At 43.5% G+C, this 21,613-nt stretch overlaps 1 protein-coding gene across 1 annotated transcript in view; it reads right to left on the bottom strand.

Annotated features, from left to right (window-relative positions):
* The window catches only part of ppip5k2 (diphosphoinositol pentakisphosphate kinase 2), a 180,890-nt gene that overhangs the window by 80,944 nt on the left and 78,333 nt on the right, over positions 1-21,613 (bottom strand). The window contains exons 19-22 of the mRNA XM_078565916.1: positions 18,336-18,559; positions 16,482-16,609; positions 9,072-9,186; positions 1,770-1,877 (exon numbers count right to left, since the gene is read on the bottom strand). Of these exons, the coding sequence (XP_078422042.1) occupies positions 1,770-1,877; positions 9,072-9,186; positions 16,482-16,609; positions 18,336-18,559 (575 nt within the window). The remainder of the gene's footprint in view (positions 1-1,769; positions 1,878-9,071; positions 9,187-16,481; positions 16,610-18,335; positions 18,560-21,613) is intronic.

The following is a 21,613-nucleotide window of genomic DNA, read 5'->3' as shown; positions in this document are numbered from 1 at the left end:
TATTAATTATATACATTTAAACCACAAAGTTAACAAACTAGTTAAAGGACATAGATGCACTTCTGCGTCATGCTGGCAAGCTGTGCAAATGGCTAGGGCTCTATTCACAAGATGCTGATCAAGCCAATCATATAGTGCGTGGAGGTATATGGACCCCAATGTGTATATTGACAGGTGAAGGAAGGCTTGCAGCAGACAATAGTGGGGAACCCACTGGTGGATTTCTTAACTGGCACATGTGGAAAGTTAGACGGCTCCATCTCAAGAGTGATTTTGAGTGCAGGATGGAGCATATGAAGGCGTGTAAAGAAATCCTTATATGCAGCTATCTAAACTGTCTTACACTACTTATGCCATCCTGTAGGCCACCCGCTGCCCAACCTTCCAAACTTCCCCGCCCTCCTGTCTCCAAAGCAGTCCCCGCACAGCTGATAAGATTCTGCCCATCGTTTTCCATTGGTATTTACATACACTAAGCTTGATTGGGTTACATAAAGATATATGGCTGGCTCATAGCCATATTAACACATTGATCTTTCAAGTAAATTTTTCAAACTTATACATTCTATCTTGAAAGGTTGCGTTTATTTGTGCCATAACATTAAGGTGAGCACTTCCAGCACATGTGCAGTTGCATTACAGTAAATGGGATGTGGGTGTCGCTGGCTAGGCCAGCATTTATTGCCCATCCCTAATTGCCCTTGTCAGAGGGCATTTTTAGAGTCACATGTAGGCCAGACCAAGTAAGGACGGCAGATTTCATTCCCTAAAGGACATTAGTGAACCAGATGGGTTTTTACGACAATGGTTTCATGGCCATCAGACTTTTAATTCCAGATTTTTATTGAATTCAAATTTCACCATCTGCCATGGCAGGATTCGAATACAGGACCCCAGAGCATTACCCTGGGTAAGGGTAATTCCAGGGTCTCTGGAATACCAGTCCAGTGACAATATCACTATACCAACGCCTCCTCATTTAATAATAGGATTAATATGTTGCATCTATTGCATGCTCCACCCTAAGTATGCCCGAAATAGAAAACCAGGATAGTAAACCATGACAGAATAAAAGGGGAAAATGCGAATGAGAAAGTAGCAGCAACAGTGCCAGCAACAGTAACTGGTTCCCTAGGTGTTAATCCAGATACCTTCCAATGAATGCACCAGCTATAACATTTTATAATGGAACATATCTGCCAAAGAACTGTGCACAAACTACCTGTCCAAAAGCTTTTTGCTCAGTTAATTGAATACAATTTATCCCCTTAAGTAAAATATTAAACATAAAATCATCCTACAATATAGAGCTTGAGACCATGATGCTATCAACTGAGCTAGTCAGGCTATGCAGGTAGTTGCTCCACAAAGCCTTGGCAGCTCCACAACTCTCAACTTTTCAAACTTTTCCCTTCCACCATTCTGAGCAAGACACATTTGTACAGGGCAGTTTTGGCAGTTCTGTAGTCTTCAGAGATTTTGAAGCAACTTTAAAAAAATTTTCACTTATGTTCCCGCCACCCGCCAACCAGAAAGGTGTCAGGAACAGTTATGCACATGCTGGCGGCTGTAGTGCGGGCCAAATGCTCATGTGCAACCATTCTTGATGCTTTTCTGGTCAGCTGCAGGAGTTAGTTATTTTGGAAAAAAAAAAAATTTCAAATTTGAACTAATTTTGAATTAAAATCAATTTAATTTTGGAAAACTTCATTTGCATGTAATATACTGTAGTACAGGAAATAAAAAGTATAAAGGAAAAAACATAATACCTTGTTTGGGTCCTCATACAACATGATAACAATCTGCGTCATGTAATTAAGCTCACTGGTGTAGTTCAGATAGCCCATTGCCCTTTTCCACTGTTCATCTTTGACCTCCTGCAAGGAAAGGAAAATAAAATCACATCACTACTTTAAAAAGATTTTATTTATCCATGTGATTCTATGATTTAGTCTATTTCATCAACATAATTCTTGCACAGCAAACAATAACTGGCATTTAACAGAACGTGAGGACCACAAGTCAATCCCTACATAATACACAGAGTATTAAGCTTTGGGATCTGGGTTAATAAAGTCAATCAACAATAACAAGAGCAATTTATCATCATTGGCTGCTTTCTCAAACCTTTCACAATGCTATTTCATGTCAGTTTTCAGGAGTTATGGGTGAAAACAGAGTTAGAAATGGAGGGGTCGAGGTGTTGTTTAATAAAGTCTGCCAAATCAAAACTTAACAGATTGCACAAATGTCATGTTGGAAGCTTTCTTTTTAAATGAAGGATGTAATCACGAGTGTTGATCTGCGTTCAACTATAAATTTCCACTAGGTTATCCTTGCTTTTCAATCAATAAAAACACAACGACAGCTGTGTACATGACAGACCGCACTTCAGGGCATTGTTTTCTTTATTATTCATTCATGGGATGTGTGCATTGCTGGCTAGGCCAGCATTTATTGTTCAGAGGGCATTTTGAGTAATTGCTGTGGGCGCCTGGAGTCACATGTCCAGCATATTTCTTTCCCTTTAGACTTTTAATTCCAGATTTTTATTGAATTCAAATTTCACCATCTGCCGTGGTGGGATTTGAACCTGGGTCCCAAGAGCATTATCTTGGGTCTCTGGAATACTAGCCCAGTGACAATATCACTATGCCACCACCTCCCTTCCCCTATAAAAGTACAATATTAGTAAATGTTATTACTTATTAAAGTTGGCAACCTCTGACATATGAGATGTCCTTAAGCAGGTGACACAGTTCTACTGGAGAAAGAGAAAAATTAAAACTTAATTAATAAGCAGCGGGTTATTCTCACTTTTGTCTGAAAGTGTGCTGGATGGACCTGAATAAAGTGAAAGATAGTGCTGATTGGTTGGCAAGTGGTGTTGCCATGGAGAATGCACCACTAATGGTGACTGACAGTTAACTGCCACGCATTGTTTGAAATTCAAACCAGGCATCTTGACCCTGATTGGTCAAGGCATTGCCCTGAGAATGAGTCAGTGAATGGCTGTCACTTATTTATTTAGCTTTAACAGGGCCTTGTGTATTAAAATATGTAGCTTCCAGTACACGCAAATGCGCCACACTGCAAACCCAACCAATAATCTTACATTGGTTGTCGGTGTAATTCTTAGCACATTGAGGATTATTCAGCAAATTTTGTTCACATCTAAAGTTGATCACTGTGTTTTGAGTTTTCCACGGTCTGGTTGAGCAGAGTCTGTACCCTCTCTGTTGCAAACAGCTGGGACATGCCAGTTGATATAATCCGCTAGTCTTTGGGACATACCACCTACATACCTGGCATCACGTAATGCTAGGTATGTAGGCCGTACGTCCCAAAAACAAAACAGCTTGTCTCAGCCACTGTTTGCAATGGACAGGGTACAGACCGTATCCAACCAGCCTGTGCTTGCAAAACTCAAAACACAGTGTCCAACATTAGATGTGATTCTGCAATTTGACAACATTTGCTGAATAACCCTCAACATACTAAGAATTACGCTGACAACCAATTTAAGATCATCTGTTGGGCTTGCAGTGTGGCACATGTGTGTGTACTGGAAGCTACATATATTAACACACAGGGTCCTGTTCTTTGAAAACAGAAAGAACATATACATGTTCATTTCATGCTAAACAAAATAAGTGGTAGCCATTTGCTGGCTCATTCCTCAATCAGGATCAAGCTGCCTGGCTTGAATTTCAAACAATGCTCAGCAGTTAACTGTCATTCACCATCAGTGGTGCATTCTCCATGGCAACGGCACTTGCCAACTAATAAGCACTCTCCAGTATAAATTGTTGTCTTCCGCTTATATTGGTATTCTTGCGAATGCCCTGAGTGCAAGATGAAAAGCTTAGCTATGTCTCTTTTCGCAGCAATATTCAAGCTCTATACTACCCAACGACTAAAGTGAAAGATTTAAAAAAATTATTAAAAATATTGGAATTGAGATAGAAAACATAATAGGGTTGGGATACTTATTGGGAATACAATGAAATCTAACGGTTTCTAAGCTGCAGTTCTGAGGCTAGAGGAAAAATCTCAATATATTTAACTGATTTCAAATGATACAGATCAGAGTTGCAACCAACACAAGTCACTGCACTTGATTCATTACACTACTTTCCAAGTATTGAATTGGCTTTTGAAATTATTCTCCCAAACCCATTCGGAGTTACTGAGGGCAATTTTAAACCCCAGAAATGGGTGGGTTTGGGTCAGATGACATGTTAAAAATGTAAAACACAAATTCAGCCCAGCTCAAACCCATGCATTTCTGGTTTTAGTGGAGGCAGAATGAGGGGCAGACAACCAATCAGCTCTTAGAAGGTGGACAATCAATGAAACCTTTTAAGGGTGCTGCTTGCCTTAATAATGACCAGGTTTCTATTTTTAACTCATGTCAGCTGGAATCCCACAGGTAAAGAGAAGTGAAAATGACTGGATCCATAAGTTAAGTGCCTTTACAGCACTGCTTGTCGGCCAGGAGGAGCAGGAGCATTTCCTGAAGGCCAAACAAATTAACTCTGCAAACTCACCCACCCCATTTCTTCACCACTAAACCTACCTCCTCCTCTGCTGTGGCATTATGCCACAGCCTTCCCTGTCCAACAGGCAGCCAAGCCCGTCAATCAGGCTGGCTTTCCGTCAGGGAACCTAGGAGGAATACAAAAAAAAATGACTCATGCTCTGGAGTTAAAACTCCATGGCATTCAAGAAAACAATATTTGAGTTTTCTGCCATACAGTACAGTATGTACTGGGGCCATCAATTATCGTTTGCATTCTTTTTCTCCATGTTTCCTTTATTATTGGAGAGCGAATAATGGGATTGTAAATGCAAATAGAAAGTGCTGGAAATACTCAGCAGGTCAGATGGCATCTGTGGAAAGAAACAAGAGTTAATGTTTCAGGTCGTGATGACCTTTCATCAGAATGGAGGAAAGACAGTTAGGGACTATAAACCCTTAAAGACTGCTGATTTATAGTTTCTGGAAATTGTGGAAGATGAATTTATGGGAAACAGATCAACTACTTCAAGTTTTTCATTTTAGGCTAAATCATTTTTATATTTTGTGGATTATGTCTGTTCCTGTGGGCCAAATTTTAAGCATGCCATGGTCCCTGCCCCACAAAGCGACTCCCCCCCCCACCCCCTGCTAAAATGTCAGTGGGGAGAACACCTGTGATCCTGATGGCTGCAGCAATTAAATACTGAGAACAGTGTTAACTGTACTAAGGAAAGACATGACTCATTCTTGGGAGGACAGCCTGCCTTAGAGCGCTGTTAGATTGCCTGGGAGTTCTGTTGTCCCAGCAGCACCACGGTAGCCATTGCTGGGGCCATAAGAAGTCCCCAGTGCAGAGGAAAGCCCAGGGTTGGGGCACGCAGTGAAGGGGTGAATGGGGACATAGGGGATGAATGGGTGGCTGGGTTCGAGAGGGCATGGTGGGAGAGTTAAAGGGGATATGACCTTGGGGAGTGAGTATGTGGGGGGGCCTCCGACAAGCTGAAGGCCAACAGCTGCCGAGCATCCTGCATGGCTTGGACATCCCCCCATCATGAGTAAAATGCCAGCAGTGGTGGGATGAAGCCCTTAGACCTAAGGTGAGCAGGCCACCCAGACCTCCCTCAATCCCCACAATATTCCAGACAGGTTGGGGCAGACAGATAAGTAGCAGGAAGGTCACCCACTAGATTTTACATGCCACACACCCACCCCCCCCCACCCCACCCACCCACACCTTCAAACCCACCAGCAGGGGTGTGTAAAATCCAGCCCTGTCGTTTGGTATAGTTTGAGATCAGGTCAATTTGCCATGTCTGGCTCGGACCACAGTGACTGCAAGGCTTCTTTACTTCTAATTAAAATGATCACACTTCCATCATTATGAAAGTATACGGCAAAAAAACCCCACCCAATGCAGAGTTAGTAACCAGTTCAAGACCCAAAAGGGCATTAATCAAAAATTAACAATTAAATTAATATTAAATGCTTCAGGATTCATGCCACAACTTGTCTTCAGGGAAAAGAAAAAATCATCAGATACTTCCATGAACAGTACAAAAATTACCTAAAGTGCTGCCAACAGCTTTCATTGTGTCTAGAGTAAGAGTGAACAGCATAAAAGAAGGCAAGATGAAGGAACCAACAGTCATTTCTTCACCCCTATCATCTGAGACAGCAACCTCCAGGAGCTACTTTTGCAATTGCAAGCCTCTGCGCCTTGCCAATTTGCACCTTTGATGCTCAGATTGCATGGAACTTTCATGCCGCTCTGACCGCCTGCTGTGCACTCACCTCCTGTGAGCTGACAAGTTGCAGACGCTGCGTGGCTCCTGTACAGCACTGGTAAAATTGCATTCCCCTAGCAAAATGACTGATAATTGCATTATCGTCTCAATTGGCTTCTCGCCCCTGGTGGGGTGCTGCTATCAAGCTGTCTCAGGGAAAAGTGTGAGGAGGTGGGATCACATCAGCATACTTGTCTGAGAGCATTACAGTGATTCCTCGCCTAACATTGTTGTTGCGCTCCTGAAAAGTGCAACTTAAATGAAACATTAAGCGAATCAGATTTTTCCATTACAACCAATGTAAAAGCTGTAGTTGTCAAAAAAGTAAAGCAGTATACCCACTAAGTTGAAATACTGTATATTCCTAAATTCCTATATTTTAAGTGAAATTATATTTTAAAGAAATATGCTAACTCCTTTTACTTACCACCTGCTTGTTGCCTCTCTTGCTTACCAATCCCCTGCTCTCTGTTGTACCGCTTCACACCAACTCTCCTATTCCTCGACCCTCATGTTCCTTCTTGCTCACCAGTTCCTTCTCCCAAATACTTGGGAGCGAGGGCTTGAGAGGGTGGGTCAGTGAGTGGGAGCCCCCACTCCAAAATGGCAAAAGGGTAATGTGCGCTACATTGCCCCGGCACGAAACAACGCTAAAACGGAAATCTCGATTCTACGTGTGTATACTGGTCCTATTATATCCACAACGTTAAAGCAGAATGAGAAACTAAGCAACTTAAAACAGGGACATACTGTATTTCTAAATATCCTGCCCCCGTGCTCCCCAACCCACCACTTCCAACCCTGCCTCCAACGGCCTGGAAAAACTCGCCCCCCCCTCCCCCCCACCAATTATCTTTCAGTTATTTTTGCTCAGCAAATGTTGTGATCTCATTTGTTGAGATTCCTGGTGTAATTTAAAACAGGGTTAATGTAAGAGTGACCATTTCTCTATGTTTTTTTTGTTGCACTCGAGTTTATTCCAGCTCTCAGCACTGAATTATAGCAAGTTAAACACTAAAATGGACATTTGATTAAATTTGTCAATCTATAGCTCTATCCCAAAGTAAGCTAAAAGCTGAAACAGTATCATCCATGCTATACGTTATTCAAAATATTGTTATAGACTACCTTAATAAAAATATATGTTTAAGTTCCTTCTTCCTGATTGTTTGAATTTCTTTTTCTGCTTTCTCACTGATTCGTCTGATTATATTCCACAACAAACAAATCATATCATACAAAAAGTCACCAATCACACTTGATGTTCTGATTATTACAATTCTCCACACTCAGCCTTGTGCCCCATTCAGACCCTCTTCCAGTCTCGAACCATGCAAAGGTGTTCCAGCCTTGGGATACACTCAGGCCCTTTTTAATACCAGTTCCAAACTGGTCTAATCTCAATGCATCCCTCTCCAATCTCAGGCCTGCTGCAGTCCCATTGTTGTCTGCCACCCCAGCCCAAACCTACTCGTTCTCCCCCCTCAGCACCAGGTCTGAATCGCTACCCCATCTTGGCTGACCTTGTTCTTCTCAAGGTTCTAGTGTCTGTCTTTTGATCCTTGTGCCTATGCTGCATGGAACAAATTTGAGAGATGGTTGGGTTTTCACATGGTGACTCATACTTCACAATTGAGAAAGAGGAGTCAGGGACAGCAGTGCAAGGTAAGCGTTGGAGGGCACAGAATTCTCCAAGCTCCGCTCAGCTGTTGATGAAGAGGATACTTCTTGAGCAGCAGCAGCAGCAACTGTGCAATATACTGGGAGGAATTTCAAGTGCACTGCTCAAATTGCAGAGAGACTGGAGGACCACATCTTAAGCATGAGTGGTATGATGTCATAGGCCTTTGCAATAATGTCTTCTTCCATGGAAGAAATGGTCAACTGCATTGAGCATCAAGCATGGCAATCACAAGTGCGTGCACTTATCTCCATTACGGAGATCCTGGCTATTGCATACTGACAGGTGACTCAAGATCTGCCCAGGCAACTGAAACACATCTTCAGCATGCTGATAACTTGATCGATGATGCATCTGGCATTTCATAGGGCTTTATTTATACTGCTCCTGAGCCTCATAAGTAAAATTCCTCTCAGGTGTCAGCCATATTTTAAGTGGGTATCACTTGTCTCCAAGCAGCCAGCTGGTAACTCTGCTTTGAGGTTCAAAGAGATCAGGGAGGGTGGTATGCTGCAAGACAAAAGTACCATGGCAGCTGCCTTGGAATCTTGCACACACACCTGTATAAAGACCTTTTTGTGCTTGTACCCTAGCTGTACATTGATGGAATGGAAGCTTTTGTGCTAGATGAATACTCCGGGTTGATCTGGGAGTGCCCTGATTGCTACATGAATGTAGTCGGTGATGGTGTGCACTTCTGGGTAGCCAGCCAGAGCCACAAACCCAGGCACTGCTCAATCTGATTGACAGCATCACATACAAAGTTGACATAAGTGTCAGAGCTGGCAAACAGGCCATCAGTCACCTGTCTTCTGTATTTGAATGCTGCTGGTTTCAAGCTCCTGCAAAAGTTTCTGGCAGTGCTCTGGAAGGATTCACGTGCAAATAAGTTGAGAGCAGTGCGATTTTGACACCCACCAATTTCAGTAAGAAGCAATTCTTCTTCCAGCAGGCAACAAATTGGTGTTACTCATTTAAGTGAACTTGACTGTATTTGCAAATGTAAGTTGCATTTCTAAAAAATCAATTAAAAAGTAACAACGATTAGGTTGGATATGAATTTACCAGTATCGTCAATACTTACGTTACACAGGGCTCCATAGCGCAATATAGAGAGAAGTGAGTGTACATGGCTCTCACTAGTAAAGTACAACCTAGTACGGACATGTCGCTCTGGGGACAAGACTCCTCTTGAGTATCTGGAAAAAATGGGTGTAAAATTGCAATAAAATTACACCATAAATTCTCCTGAATGCATTCTTGGAACTCTTTCTTCACTCTACCACTATTCCAGTCAAGGTTCAGGTAATTGAAGTCCCCCAACATACCTACTCTATAATGTTTGCACTTCTCTCTAATTTCCTTGCAGATTTGTTCCTCCACATGCTTTCCAATAGTTGGTGCCCTATAGACTACACTGAGCAATGTAACTGCACCGTTGTTGTTCCTTGGCTCTAGCCAAATTGATTCTGTCCTTGAACCCTCTGAAACATCCTCTTACTCCAGCACTGTTCTCCTTAACCAATACAGCCACCACTCCTCCTCTTCATCCTGCCCTATCTTTCCTGAACATCTTGTACCCAGGAATATTTAACACCTTCTTTGCCCTTCCTTGAGCCAGCCAGCGAGCGAGTGAAACAGGGAGAGCGTCCTCAGCGAGACAGGCAGAGAGCGAGTGGTCAGTGAAAGAGAGGGAGAAAGTAAGAGAGATCAGAGAGAGAGGGAACTGGGGAAGGAGCCAGTGGCAGTGAGGAGGAGACCATCGATAACCACTGGGAGAGAAACCACTGAGGAGAGGAGCAAAGAACTAGCTTCCATGCAGTAAAAATGCTGTAGCTGACAGGCTGCAATTAGTGAGTAGCACTGGAGAACTGAAAAGGCAGTGGAAGGTTTGTGACTCTGTGCTATGGGCCATTGGGGCAAAGGTACCTTTTTGGAGCAGTGGTGTTCTGCTCGGCAGCGCTGAAAAACTGGAATTGTCCCTGTGAGTTGGTGCTGGAGTGCAGAGTCGGGAGTCCAGGGGAACGTAGTATTGGGAGATGAGACTGAAACCCTAAGAGGTGAGCAGTCATTGAGGCAGTCCAAGTCAGAGCAACATTTGGAGGATGTTCTGCAGCTCGATCTTCGAAAGGGAAGGGTGAAGACTTGTAATCCCTCATAGGTGAGGCAGAGTTTAAACAAGATTGTGTAACTCACTGATACTGACACCCAAATGGGTTGCTGACAAAATTGGGATGTGTCCTGGTCATATGTGTCATGTATTGTGCAATGTAGTGTGTTCGACCATAGTTTGCCTGTTAATTCACATGAACCTCATGTTGATTCTGAACGTTAGAGTACAAGATAGATCTTGCAAATTGTTTTACTTTTCTGACTGCGTATAACAAAGTTTATTTTGTATGTTCAAAAAGTGTGGAATCTTGTTGCTTTATTCTCTTAGTGAGTACCTGGGATCTCAAACTTTGTCTACTTTAAACAAAAAGTTACTGGGGCCTAAATGGATCCTACCAAAAATTTGGCGATCTGGTCCAGAATAATAACAATATTAATGATTTGGATGAAGGGACCAAATGCATTGTAGCCAAATTTGCTGACGATACAAAAGGTAAGAAAGCAAGTTGCGAGGATAATACAAAGAATCTGCATAGGTTAAGTGAGTGGACAAAAATTTGGCAGATGGGAGCTTAATGTGGGAAAATGTGATGTTGTCCACTTTAGTGCAAAAAAATAGGAAAGCAGGGTATTATTTAAATGGAGACACTGCTGAATGCTATGGTACAGAAGGATCTGGGTGCCCTCGTAAATGAAACACACAAGGTTAGTATGCAGGTATAGCAAGCAATTAGGAAGGCAAATGTAATATTGGCCCTTATTGCAAGAAGGATGAAGTACAAAAGTAGATAAGTCTTGCTACAACTGTACAGGGAATTGGTGAGACTACACCTGGAATACCGCGTAAAGTTTTGGTCTCCTTTAAGGAGGGATATACTTGCATTGGAGGCAGTTCAGAGAAAGCTCATTAGGCTGATTCCAGGGATGAAGAGGTTGTCTTATGAGGAAAGGTTGAGCAGTTGGGTCTATACTCAATGGAGTTATGATGATTCAGATAGGAAATTTGTTGTAAAGTAGAAGGAAAAGCACTGGAGGAGGAGTGGTATTCTCCCAGGGTTCCATGTCCTTGCTCTTAAGTCTATATAAATAACCTGAATATTGGCAACATACAAACATACGAATTAGGAGTAGGAGTAGGCCACTTGGCCCTTCGAGCCTGCTCCGCCATTCAATTAGATCATGCTGATCTGATTGTAGCTTCAACTCCACATTCCCACCAACCCTGATAACCTTTCACCCCCTTACTGATCAAGAATCTATCTACCTTTGCCATAAAAATATTCAAAGACTCTGCTTCCACCGTCTTTTGAGGAAGAGTATTCCAAAGACTCCCAACCATCGGAGAAAAAAATCTCATCTCTGTCCTAAATGGGTGACCCCTTATTTTTAAACAGTGGCCCCTAGTACTAGATTCTCCCACAAAAGGAAACATACTCTCCATGTCAACGCTGGCAAACAGGAAGGTACATAAAAGCTTCTGGATAATACTAAGGTGGCAGGGTTGGGGAAGATTATGAACTGTGAACAAAGCAGAAAATTGCAATAAGTTATAGATTATGCAAATCAGTAGACAAACAACAGAACATAGCAAAGTGCAAGGTAGTACACTTTGGGTACAATCAAAACGTGGACAGCTTTAGGGGCAGTGAACAAGTACACAGTAAAAGCTGACCTGCCAGTGCAAAGTGATAAAAAGACCAATGGGATGTTAGCTTCGTTACAAAAGGCATAGAATATAAAAGCCTGGGATCACTTCTGGAATTAGACAGAGAGCTGATCAGATGACAATTGGGATAGTTATTCAGTTTTGGATGTTCCACTTTAGAAATAATGCACTAGTCTTAGGGAGACTGCAGCAAAGATTCATTGTTAAAAAGGATTGAGTAGCAATGAAAAACTGAGTAAATATGGGTTATGTTCACTGAAAGTTAGGAGATTAATGGATGATTAAGCTATTTAAAATCATGAAAAGAGCTACCACAGTAGAGGTGGAAGGGTCTCTTTCCTCTTGTAGGGGAATTCGGAACAATGAGACATAATCATAGATTTTGACTTAAGCTGGTAAAATAAAATCCAGGGAAAACTTCTCACAAAGACTTGGGAGAATGCAAAACACATTTTTCAGAAGGCCACAAATGTAAAGTCAATTAAGGTGTTTAAAAAGATAAATGCTTACTTGGATAACGAAGGTGTTAAGGGATATGTTGAAAAAACAACAAACTTGAAAGGGAAAGAATAGTTGTGACTTACAAAATGACACCACTTTCAATAGGTCAACCCATTTAATCAAGATGAGAGCTATTCATGAACAAACTTAGTGTCATGAACTGAACTGCTTTTCTGGGTTTCAGAAACCGGGGAATGGGATTAGTGGTGTAGCATCTGTGGCCAGCAAGGGAATAAAAATTAAGATTTTCCAAATCAAACTTCTCCCCAAATTACATGAGAACATTAGAACATAAGAAATAGGAGCATGAGAAGACCAAATGACCCGTTGAACCTGCTCTACTTTGAATATGATCATGGCTGATCTCGGGCTTCAACTTCACTTTCTCGCCTGCTCCCCATATCCCTTGATTCCCCGAGACACGAAAAATCTGTCTTAAACATATTCAATTATAGCACATCCACAACGCTCTGGGGTAGAGAACTGCAAAGGTTCACAACCCTTAGAGGGAAGAAATTTCTCCTAATATCAGTCCTAAATCATCAGCCCCTTGCCCTGAAACTGTGTCCACTTGCTCTAAACTCCCCAGCCTGGGTAAACGACGTCTCAGCATCTACCCTGCCAAGCCTCTTCATAACCTTATATGCTTCAATGAGATCACCTCTCATTTCTTCTAAACACCAGAGAATATATACCCAGTTTACTCAGCAACCCACCACAGGACAACCGTCTCATCCCAGGGACCAATCTAGTGAATCTTCACTGTACAGCACAAGTATATTCTTCCTTAAATGTCAAGATCAAAGTTGCTCACAACATTCTAGGTGTTGTCTCACCAAAGCCCTGTACAACTGTAGCAAGATTACTTTATTTTTGTACTCCAATCCCCTTGCAATAAAGGTGTGTAGTTGGATACAAAGAACTATAACACCAGCATCCTTGCTCACTTGGAACGTTTTTTTTTCATTCATTCACGGGATGTGGGCTTCGCTGGCTGGGCCAACATTTATTGCCCATCCCTAGTTGCCCTTGAGAAGGTGGAGGTGAGCTGCCTTCTTGAACTGCTACAGTCCATGTGGTGTAGGTAGACCCACAGTGCTCTTAAGGAAGGGAGTTCCAGGATTTTGACCCAGCAATACTGAAGGAACGGCGATATATTTCCAAGTCGGGATGGTGAGTGACTTGGAGGGGAACTTCCAGGTGTTGTTGTTCCTATGTATCTGCTGCCCTTGTCCTTCTAGATGGTAATGGTCATGGGTTTGGAGGGTGCTGTCAAAGGAGCCTTGATGAATTCCTAAATGCATCTTGTAGGTGGTACACACTGCTGCTACTGCGTTTTGGTGGTGGAGGGAGTGAATGTTTGTGGATGGGGTGCCAATCAAGTAGGCTGCTTTGTCATGGATTGTGTTAAGCTTCTTGAGTATTGTTGGAGCTGCACTCATCCAGGAAACTGGAGAGTATTCCATCACACTCCTGACTTGTGCCATGTACATGGTGGACAGGCTTTGGGGAGCAGGAGGCGAGTTACTTGCCACAGGGTTCCTACTGCTTTAGTAGCCACAGTATTTATGTAGCTAGTCTAGTTCAGTTTCTGGTCAATGGTAACCCCCAGGATGTTGATAGTGGGGGATTCAGCGATGGTGATGCCATTGCGTGCCAAAGGGCGATGGTTGGATTCTCTCTTGTTGGAGATGGTCATTGCCTGACACTTTTGTGGCACGAATGTCACTTGCTACTTGTCAGCTCCAGCCTGAATATTGTCCAGGTCTTGCTGCATTTGGATGTGGACTGCTTCAGTATCTGAGGAGTCGCAAATGGTGCTGAACGTTGTGCAATCATCAGCGAACATCCCCACTTCTGACCTTATGGTGGAAGGAAGGTCATTGATGAAGCAGGTGAAGGTGGCTTGGCCAAGGACACTACCCTAAGGAACTCCTGCAGTGATGTCCTGGAGCTGAGATGATTGACCTCCAACAACCACAACCATCTTCTTTTTTGCCAAGTATGAATCCAATCAGCGCAGAGTTTTCCCACTGATTCCAGTTTTGCTTGGGCTCCTTGATGCCACACTCAGTCAAACACAGCCTTGATGTCAAGGGGAGTTACTCTTACCTCACCTCGGGAGTTCAGCTCTTGTCCATGTTTGAGCCAAGGCTGTAATGAGGTCAGCAGCTGAGTGGCCCTGGCGGAACCCGAATTGGGCGTCAGTGAGCAGGTTATTGCTAAGTAAGTGCCGCTTGATAGCACTGTTGATGGACTCTTCCATTACTTTACTGATGATCAAGAGTAGGCTGATGGGGCGGTAAGTGGCGGGTTGGATTTGTCCTCCTTTTTGTATACAGGACATATCTGGGCAATTTTCCACATTGCCAGGTAGATGCCAGTGTTGTAGCTGTACTGGAACAGCTTGGCTAGGGGTGTGGCAAGTTCTGGAGCACAAGTCTTCAGTACCATTGCCGGAATATTGCCAAGGCCCATAGCCTTTACACTATCCAGTGCCTTCAGCTGTTTTGTGATATCACGTGGAGTGAATCGATTATAACAAATGCTTCAGCCTTACCTTTTGCACTGATGTGCTGGGCTCCTCAATCACTGCAGATGGGGACATTTGTGGATCCTCCTCCTCCTCCTCCAGTGAGTTGTTTAATTGTCCACCAACATTCATGACTGGATGTGGCAGGGCTGCAGAGCTTAGATCTGATCCGTTGGTTACGGGATCGCTTAGATCTGTCTATCACTTGCTGCTTATGCTGTTTGGCATGGAAGTAGTTGTGTGTTATAGCTTCACCAAGTTGACACCTCATTTTTAGGTATGCCTGGTGCTGCTCCTGCCATGCTCTCGTACACTCTTCATTGAGCCAGGATTGATACCCTGGCTTGATGGTAATGGTCGAGTGGGGGGAATATGCCAGGCCATGAGGTTACAGATTGCGCTCGAGTACAATTCTGCTGCTGCTGATGGCCCACAGCACCTCATGGATACCCAGTCTTGAGTTGCTAGATCTGTTGGAAATCTATCCCATTTAGCACGGCGGTCGTGCCACACAACATAGTGGAGAGTATCCTCAATGTGAAGGGAGGACTTGGTGCAGTGGTCACTCCTGCTGGTGGACAGATGCATCTGTTGCAGGCAGTTTGGTGAGGATGAGCTCAAGTATGTTTTTTCCTCTTGTTGTTCCCTCCCCACCTGCTGCAGATCAGCAGCTATGCCCTTTAGTACTCAGCCAGCTCGGTCAGTCGTGCACCTACCGAGTCACTCTTGGTGATGGACATTAAAGTCCCCCACCCAGAGTACATTTTACGCCCCAGCCGTCCTCAGTGCTTCCTCCAAGTGGTGTTCAACATGGAGGAGCACTGATTTCATCAGCTGAGGGAGGGCGGTAAATGGTAATCATGGTACATTGATCATGTTTGACCTGATGCCCTGAGACTCCGGGGTCCAGAGTCGATGTATGCCACCTCTGCTGGATCTGTCCTGCCGGGACATTATCCGTAAGATGTGATTCAGTGAGGAGGACTATGTCAGGATGTTGCTTGACTACTCTATGAGTAGTCCCAGTTTTGGCACTAGACCTCAGCTGTTGCCGGATGGTCCGTCCCATTTAATTCCTTTTTTGTGACTTTGTAGTGGTTTGATACACCCACATTGCTCTGAAGAAAGGTCATATGGACTCGAAACGTTAACTCTGTCTTTCTCTCCACAGATGCTGTCAGATGCTGAGTTTTTCCAGCATTTTTTGTTTTTGTTTCAGATTTCCAGCAGCCACAGTAACATTGCTGTGGGTCTGGAGTCACATGTAGGCCAGACCAGGTAAGGACAGCAAATTTCCTTCCCTATAGGAACCAGATGTTTTTACAACAATCAACAATGGACTTTTAATTCCAGATTTTTATTGAATTCAAATTCCACCATCTTCCATGGCAGGATTTGAACCCGGGTCCCCAGGGTATTGCCTTGGGTCTCGGGATGACTAGTCCAGTGACAATACCACTACACCATTGCCTCCCCAGTTATTAAAATTAATCTAATGGTTATGTGACCAATGTATTAACAAAGTAAAAAAAGTCATGATTTTCTTACAAGGCAGATTGTGCACTTCTATTGAGAAACCTTCTACCCTAGATTATTGCAGTTACACAGGTTTGAATAGGATTTGAAAATTGAGAAATTATTCAAAGTCTTTAGAAAATGAATAACTATACATAAGCTCTTACAGTGGATGGAGTTTGTTAACAGTATCATCATCCTGAGTTCTTTGCAAGTCAGAACGAATTTTTCTTATCAAAGGAGTACAGTATCCTTTGGCAATATCCATCTTCTCAGCCTTGGTGATGCCATATTCCTAAAAAAATGAAATTAATCTTCAATAAAATCAAGAAATGTATAAAATTTAAAAAATATGTTGACAACTTCAATTTAATGTATTATTCTACGTGTTCCCTTCCTCTTTAAAATATAATTCATACTTCTAATTGCGGTACAAACTGCGGAAGAAAATCAGACTGGAGAAACATACCTTGCAAAGTATATTTCAGGAAAGTCAGTATTAATGAGAAGGTAGAGTGATAGTACTGTCACCTTTCCTGCTCAAAGGTACTTCACACACATCGGGCAGAATTTAATACCCCCTGGGAGTGGGCTAGGAGGCTGGGAAGGCATGGGGTGGAGAGCCCATTGCCTTCCTGATTCCCTGCCCAAGTCAGGATAGGCAAGGTCAAGGTCAGTCTTCCTGCCTGGGGCCAACTGAGGCCCTCAGGTGGCCAATTAACGTCCACTTAGGGGGAGAGAGTGGCATAGTGGTAATGTCACTGGACTAGTAACCCAGAGGTCCAGGCTTATGCTCTGGGGACATGGGTTCAAATCCCAAGGCAGCTGGTGGAATTTGAATTCAATTAATAAATCTGGACTACAAAGCTAGTCTCAGTAACGGTGACCATGACTCTATAATTGTCATAAAAACCTATCTGGTTCACTAATGTCCTTTAGGGAAGAAAATCTGGCACCCTTACTTGGTCTGGTCTACGTGTAATCCCAGATCCACTACAATGTGCTTGACTCTTAACTGCTCTCTGAAATGGCCTAGCAAGCCAATATAATTATGGATGGGCAACAAATGCTAGCCTTGCAGCGATGCCCACATCCCTTGAAAGAATAAAGAAAAGCTTAAGAGCCTCATCCCACTGCTGCTGGTATTCTATCAATGGTGGGAAGCGTGGTGGGGGGGTGGCGGCGCATGGTTCATTCCAATTGAACACGCTCAGCAGCAAGGGCCACCCTACTGCCCCCTCCTTCCCACCCTCGCCAGGGGCTGCTGACTGGCCCTGGTGAGCCTGCCCCACTCATTCCTCTTCTGGGGCCTCTTCCATGGCTGCTGCCCCAGGGCCTCTGTAATCCCAGCAGCAGCCACTGCTTCAAGTGGTGCTATTGGGGCTGAAGAGCTGCTGGCCATCTGACTGGCTGGCAGCTCTTTTGTTGAAGGCCATGAGAGACAGCAGACAGTTAACTGCCTGACTGACATTTAATCTCATTGGGACTCCTGGAAATAGCAGCAGCAGGACTGCCACCAGCTATCTAACTGGTGGACGGGGGTACCACCTTGGCCATCATTTAGGAAAGCCTAGACCCCCAATGGAAAAGGTGTGGGGTTGTTTTTTTTAAAATTACAAAGTACTAAGCTTTTTTTATTTACATAGGTATGGTGCACAAATCACTTTTCCTTTCTGCACTGTACTTCAAAGGTTGCTGCACCAGCGTTTTTAAGAAAAATGAGAAGCAAAGAATGTAACCTATATAACTGCAGTAAATTACATTGAATAATTAATAAATAACTTTCATTTATATAAAACTTCATTTCCTCAGGGCATTTCAAGTTACTTCTTGCAGTTACTTGGAATGTAGTCAGTTACGTAGGCAAACACAAAGTCAATTTATACAAGGCAAGATATCACAGAAAGTGAATGGCCCACTGGTGGAGAAAGTAGTAAAAATAAAGGGAAAAACAGCTGTTAACGCAACCTCTTCATACAGGAGCAAAGGAGGCCAAATTAGGTTCCTATTAGGCTCATTACCTGAGGTATCACAATGTCCGCCAATGACTTTGATAACTGGTACAGTTCCATTGTGTTCTCCAGTTGTTGGGAACTGTTATGTTGAACATCATATTTTATGCAGTCATAGATATCAGGAATTTTGCTGATGTCATAACGCCCATTCTTCATTTTGACGTCCTTTTCTAATTTAGCCCATCTTCGCAGCATCAATTCAAGTGATTCACTATGGTAAAGCTGAATATCTATATACAAAGAAAGCACTTATTTCTCAGTCAAAATGTTTAATTTAGATTTTAAAAAATTACTTAGCTATATCGGGAATGTGCTACATCAACACAAGAGCAAAATAATTTTACAATCTAACACCGAGGCTCTAGGTTCTAGCTATTTGACTTCCGAATCGTTTTATGTACTGCATGCTAACTACCTTCCTCGAAAGAGTACACCAAAGTCCCTCTGAACACAAGTTTCACGCATCTTAAAAAAATTCTGTTTTTTTATTCTTCTTACCAAAGAGAATAACTTCACATTTCCCCATATTATGCACCATCTGCTACTGTGTTGCTCACTCACTTCATCTGTCCACATAGCTTTGCCGCCTTTGTACCCTCATCACAGCTTGCATTCCCACCTACCTTTATGTTATCTGCAAGCTTAGATAAACTCTTCTCTGTCACTTTGTCCAAGTCATTAAGATGTTGTTGTTTGATACAAAGCTGACCACCTGGGATGTTTGGTAGGGTTCCACTGGGCACGTAGGTGACTGTTAAGGCAGATCTGTGCCCGGAAGGTTCTGTTGCAAAGAGGGCAGGTTACCATCGACTACTGAGTTTTGGATGAGCTGCTGACTCTGGATTCTCTCCTTGCATTTTCTCTCTGCCTCTGATCTGCACGTGTTTATGAAGGAGGCTGCACCCTTTTTTATTTTCAGCAATCCTGGGCGAGTTACTCCCAGGACTCGGGGCCGACAGCAAAACACCTAAGCGAAGCCTTTAGAGTATCAGAATGCAATGCTTCCTTTGGCTGCCGTGTGCACGCACCCTGGACTCAAATTCTCCATAGAAGATTTGCTTTGACAAGTCAGTATCAGGCATTCTGGCTACATGACCAGCTGTGACCATCTCAATTTTGTGTGCATGTTTGGCAGGCCAGCTTGGATGAGCACCTCAGTGTCTGGTATTTTGTCCTGTCATCAGACCTTCAGAACCTTCTGAAGGCAGCTCAAGTGCAAGTGTTTAAGCTTCTTGGCATGATGCTGGTACACAGTCCAAGTCTAACATGTGTAGATCAGAGCAGGCAGGGCTATTGATCTCTAGATTCTCAGTTCGGCAGACTTACTCCTCTTTGTTCAAAGTCTGCCGAAGGCTACACTCACTTTAGCAATTCCTGCATGTGTCTCGTCATCAATGTAGACAGCTTGAGAGAGTGTGCTGCCAAGATAAATGAACTTATCCGGTGCTGACAGGTTCTGGTCATGGACTCAAACATTGGGCTCAAGGTAGGGCTGTCCCGGAGCAGGCTGGTAGATTACTTCAGTTTTCCTCTTGCTGATTGTAGGCTGAAATTGTTGCAGACTTTAGAACAAGTCCATGCTACATTGCACATCCAGCTCTGATCTGGCAGCTAGTGCATCATCAGCAAACAAGAAATCACAAAGCATGTCTTGGAAACCATGGTGTTTGCCTGGAGTCATCTCAGAATGGGCAGTTTCTCACCCACACAATGTCTGATTGCGATGCCAGGAGCACCATCATGGAAAACATGTGAGAGCAGGGAGGAGAAAAACAAGAGGGTTGGCACTGGCACACAGCCCTGCTTAACTCCATTAGTGACTGGAAATGAGTCAGAAGACTCAATCATGCAGGACACGTGCAAGCATGCTGTCATGGAACTGTCAAAGCATTTTAATGAATTTTTCAGGGTAACAGAATTTCTCCATTACCTTCCAAAGGCCCTCACAGCTGACTGCGAAAGGCCTTGGTCAGGTCAACAAATGTGGTGGAAAGGCCTACGTTCTGTTCTTGGCATTTCTCCTGGAGCTGTTCAACTGCAAACACCATATCAATCATTCCTTAAAACCACACTGACTCTCTGGCAGCAGTTTCTGGTCAAGATGTTACCCTAAGCGGTTCAGAAGGATTCTGATGCAGATTTTGCTGCCGATGGACAGGAGTGAGATTTCTCTATGATTGTAGCAAGATTGACAACTTTCTTTCCATTTGTACAGGCGAACAATGGAGGCATCTTTATTCTTGCAGGATGGTTCCTTGCTCCCACATAGGCTGAATTCAATGGGTTTCTTGACCAGGCATTGATTAAGCTCTGGCCTTGTAGACATCAGCTGGGATAGTATTGGCTCCTGGAGCTTTACCTCTAAAACAGGAGTTTGATGGCTTTCGTTATTTCAAACAGAGTCATTGTGGGAACAGTTTGGCAGCCTATTGATTGCTCCTTCGTTGATAGATGAAAGCTGATTGAGGAGGTGGTTAAAGTGCTCTGCCCATCTGTCAAGAATTTGGGCTTTTTCTGTGAGCAGTGGTGACACATTGGCACTGAGGATTGATGAACCAGTAGATTGGGGCCAATAGACAGATTTCAGAACATTTCAGAATCTCTTCCAGACTTTGCAGTCAGTATATGGCTGAAGTTCATCTGCTTTCTGATTCAGCCAAGCGCCTTGCATCTCTGAGCTTGCACTGCCAATCCTGCGGATGTTTCGGTTGGCATCGTGCTTGGACAATAAAAACTTGTCATTGAGGTAAGCCTTATAGAGCCGATGCTTCTCTCCAGTAGTTTCTGGGTCACCTCATTGTTTTTATCAAACCAATCTTGATGCTTATGAGAAGTAGGGCTAAGGGCCTCTAGGAGTACACTGTATCCCTGAAGATCGCCCAGTCATCCTCAAAGCAGCGAGTGTCCGTTTTGGCTGTACACATGTAACTCTCGAGTTTCTGAGAATGATTCCTTCATGATTGCCTGATGGAACCTGGAGACATTGAGACACTTCTGGATCTTCATGCCCTTGAGTCTAGGGAAATCGATCTTGATGTTTAGCTCTGAATTGATAAGACAGTTGTCAGTCCAACTGTCAGCGCCACGCATGGCTTTAGTTACACGCACATCCTGCCTGTCCCTCTGCTTTGTGAAAACATAGAAGATTAAATGCCAATGCACGGAATGGGGGTGCATCCAAGATGTCTTGCTGCAATTAGGGAGATGGAACACTCATGCTCAGCACACATCTTCAGCAAGAGACCACCACTGCTGTTACAACTGCCAACCCTGTTTTTTCCAAT

The sequence above is a fragment of the Cetorhinus maximus genome, chromosome 2 (assembly GCF_964194155.1).
Source record: "Cetorhinus maximus chromosome 2, sCetMax3.hap1.1, whole genome shotgun sequence".
Taxonomy (NCBI): domain Eukaryota; kingdom Metazoa; phylum Chordata; class Chondrichthyes; order Lamniformes; family Cetorhinidae; genus Cetorhinus; species Cetorhinus maximus.
The sequence above is the reverse complement of the archived record's forward strand: the minus strand, read 5'-3'. Positions and strand labels throughout refer to the sequence as shown.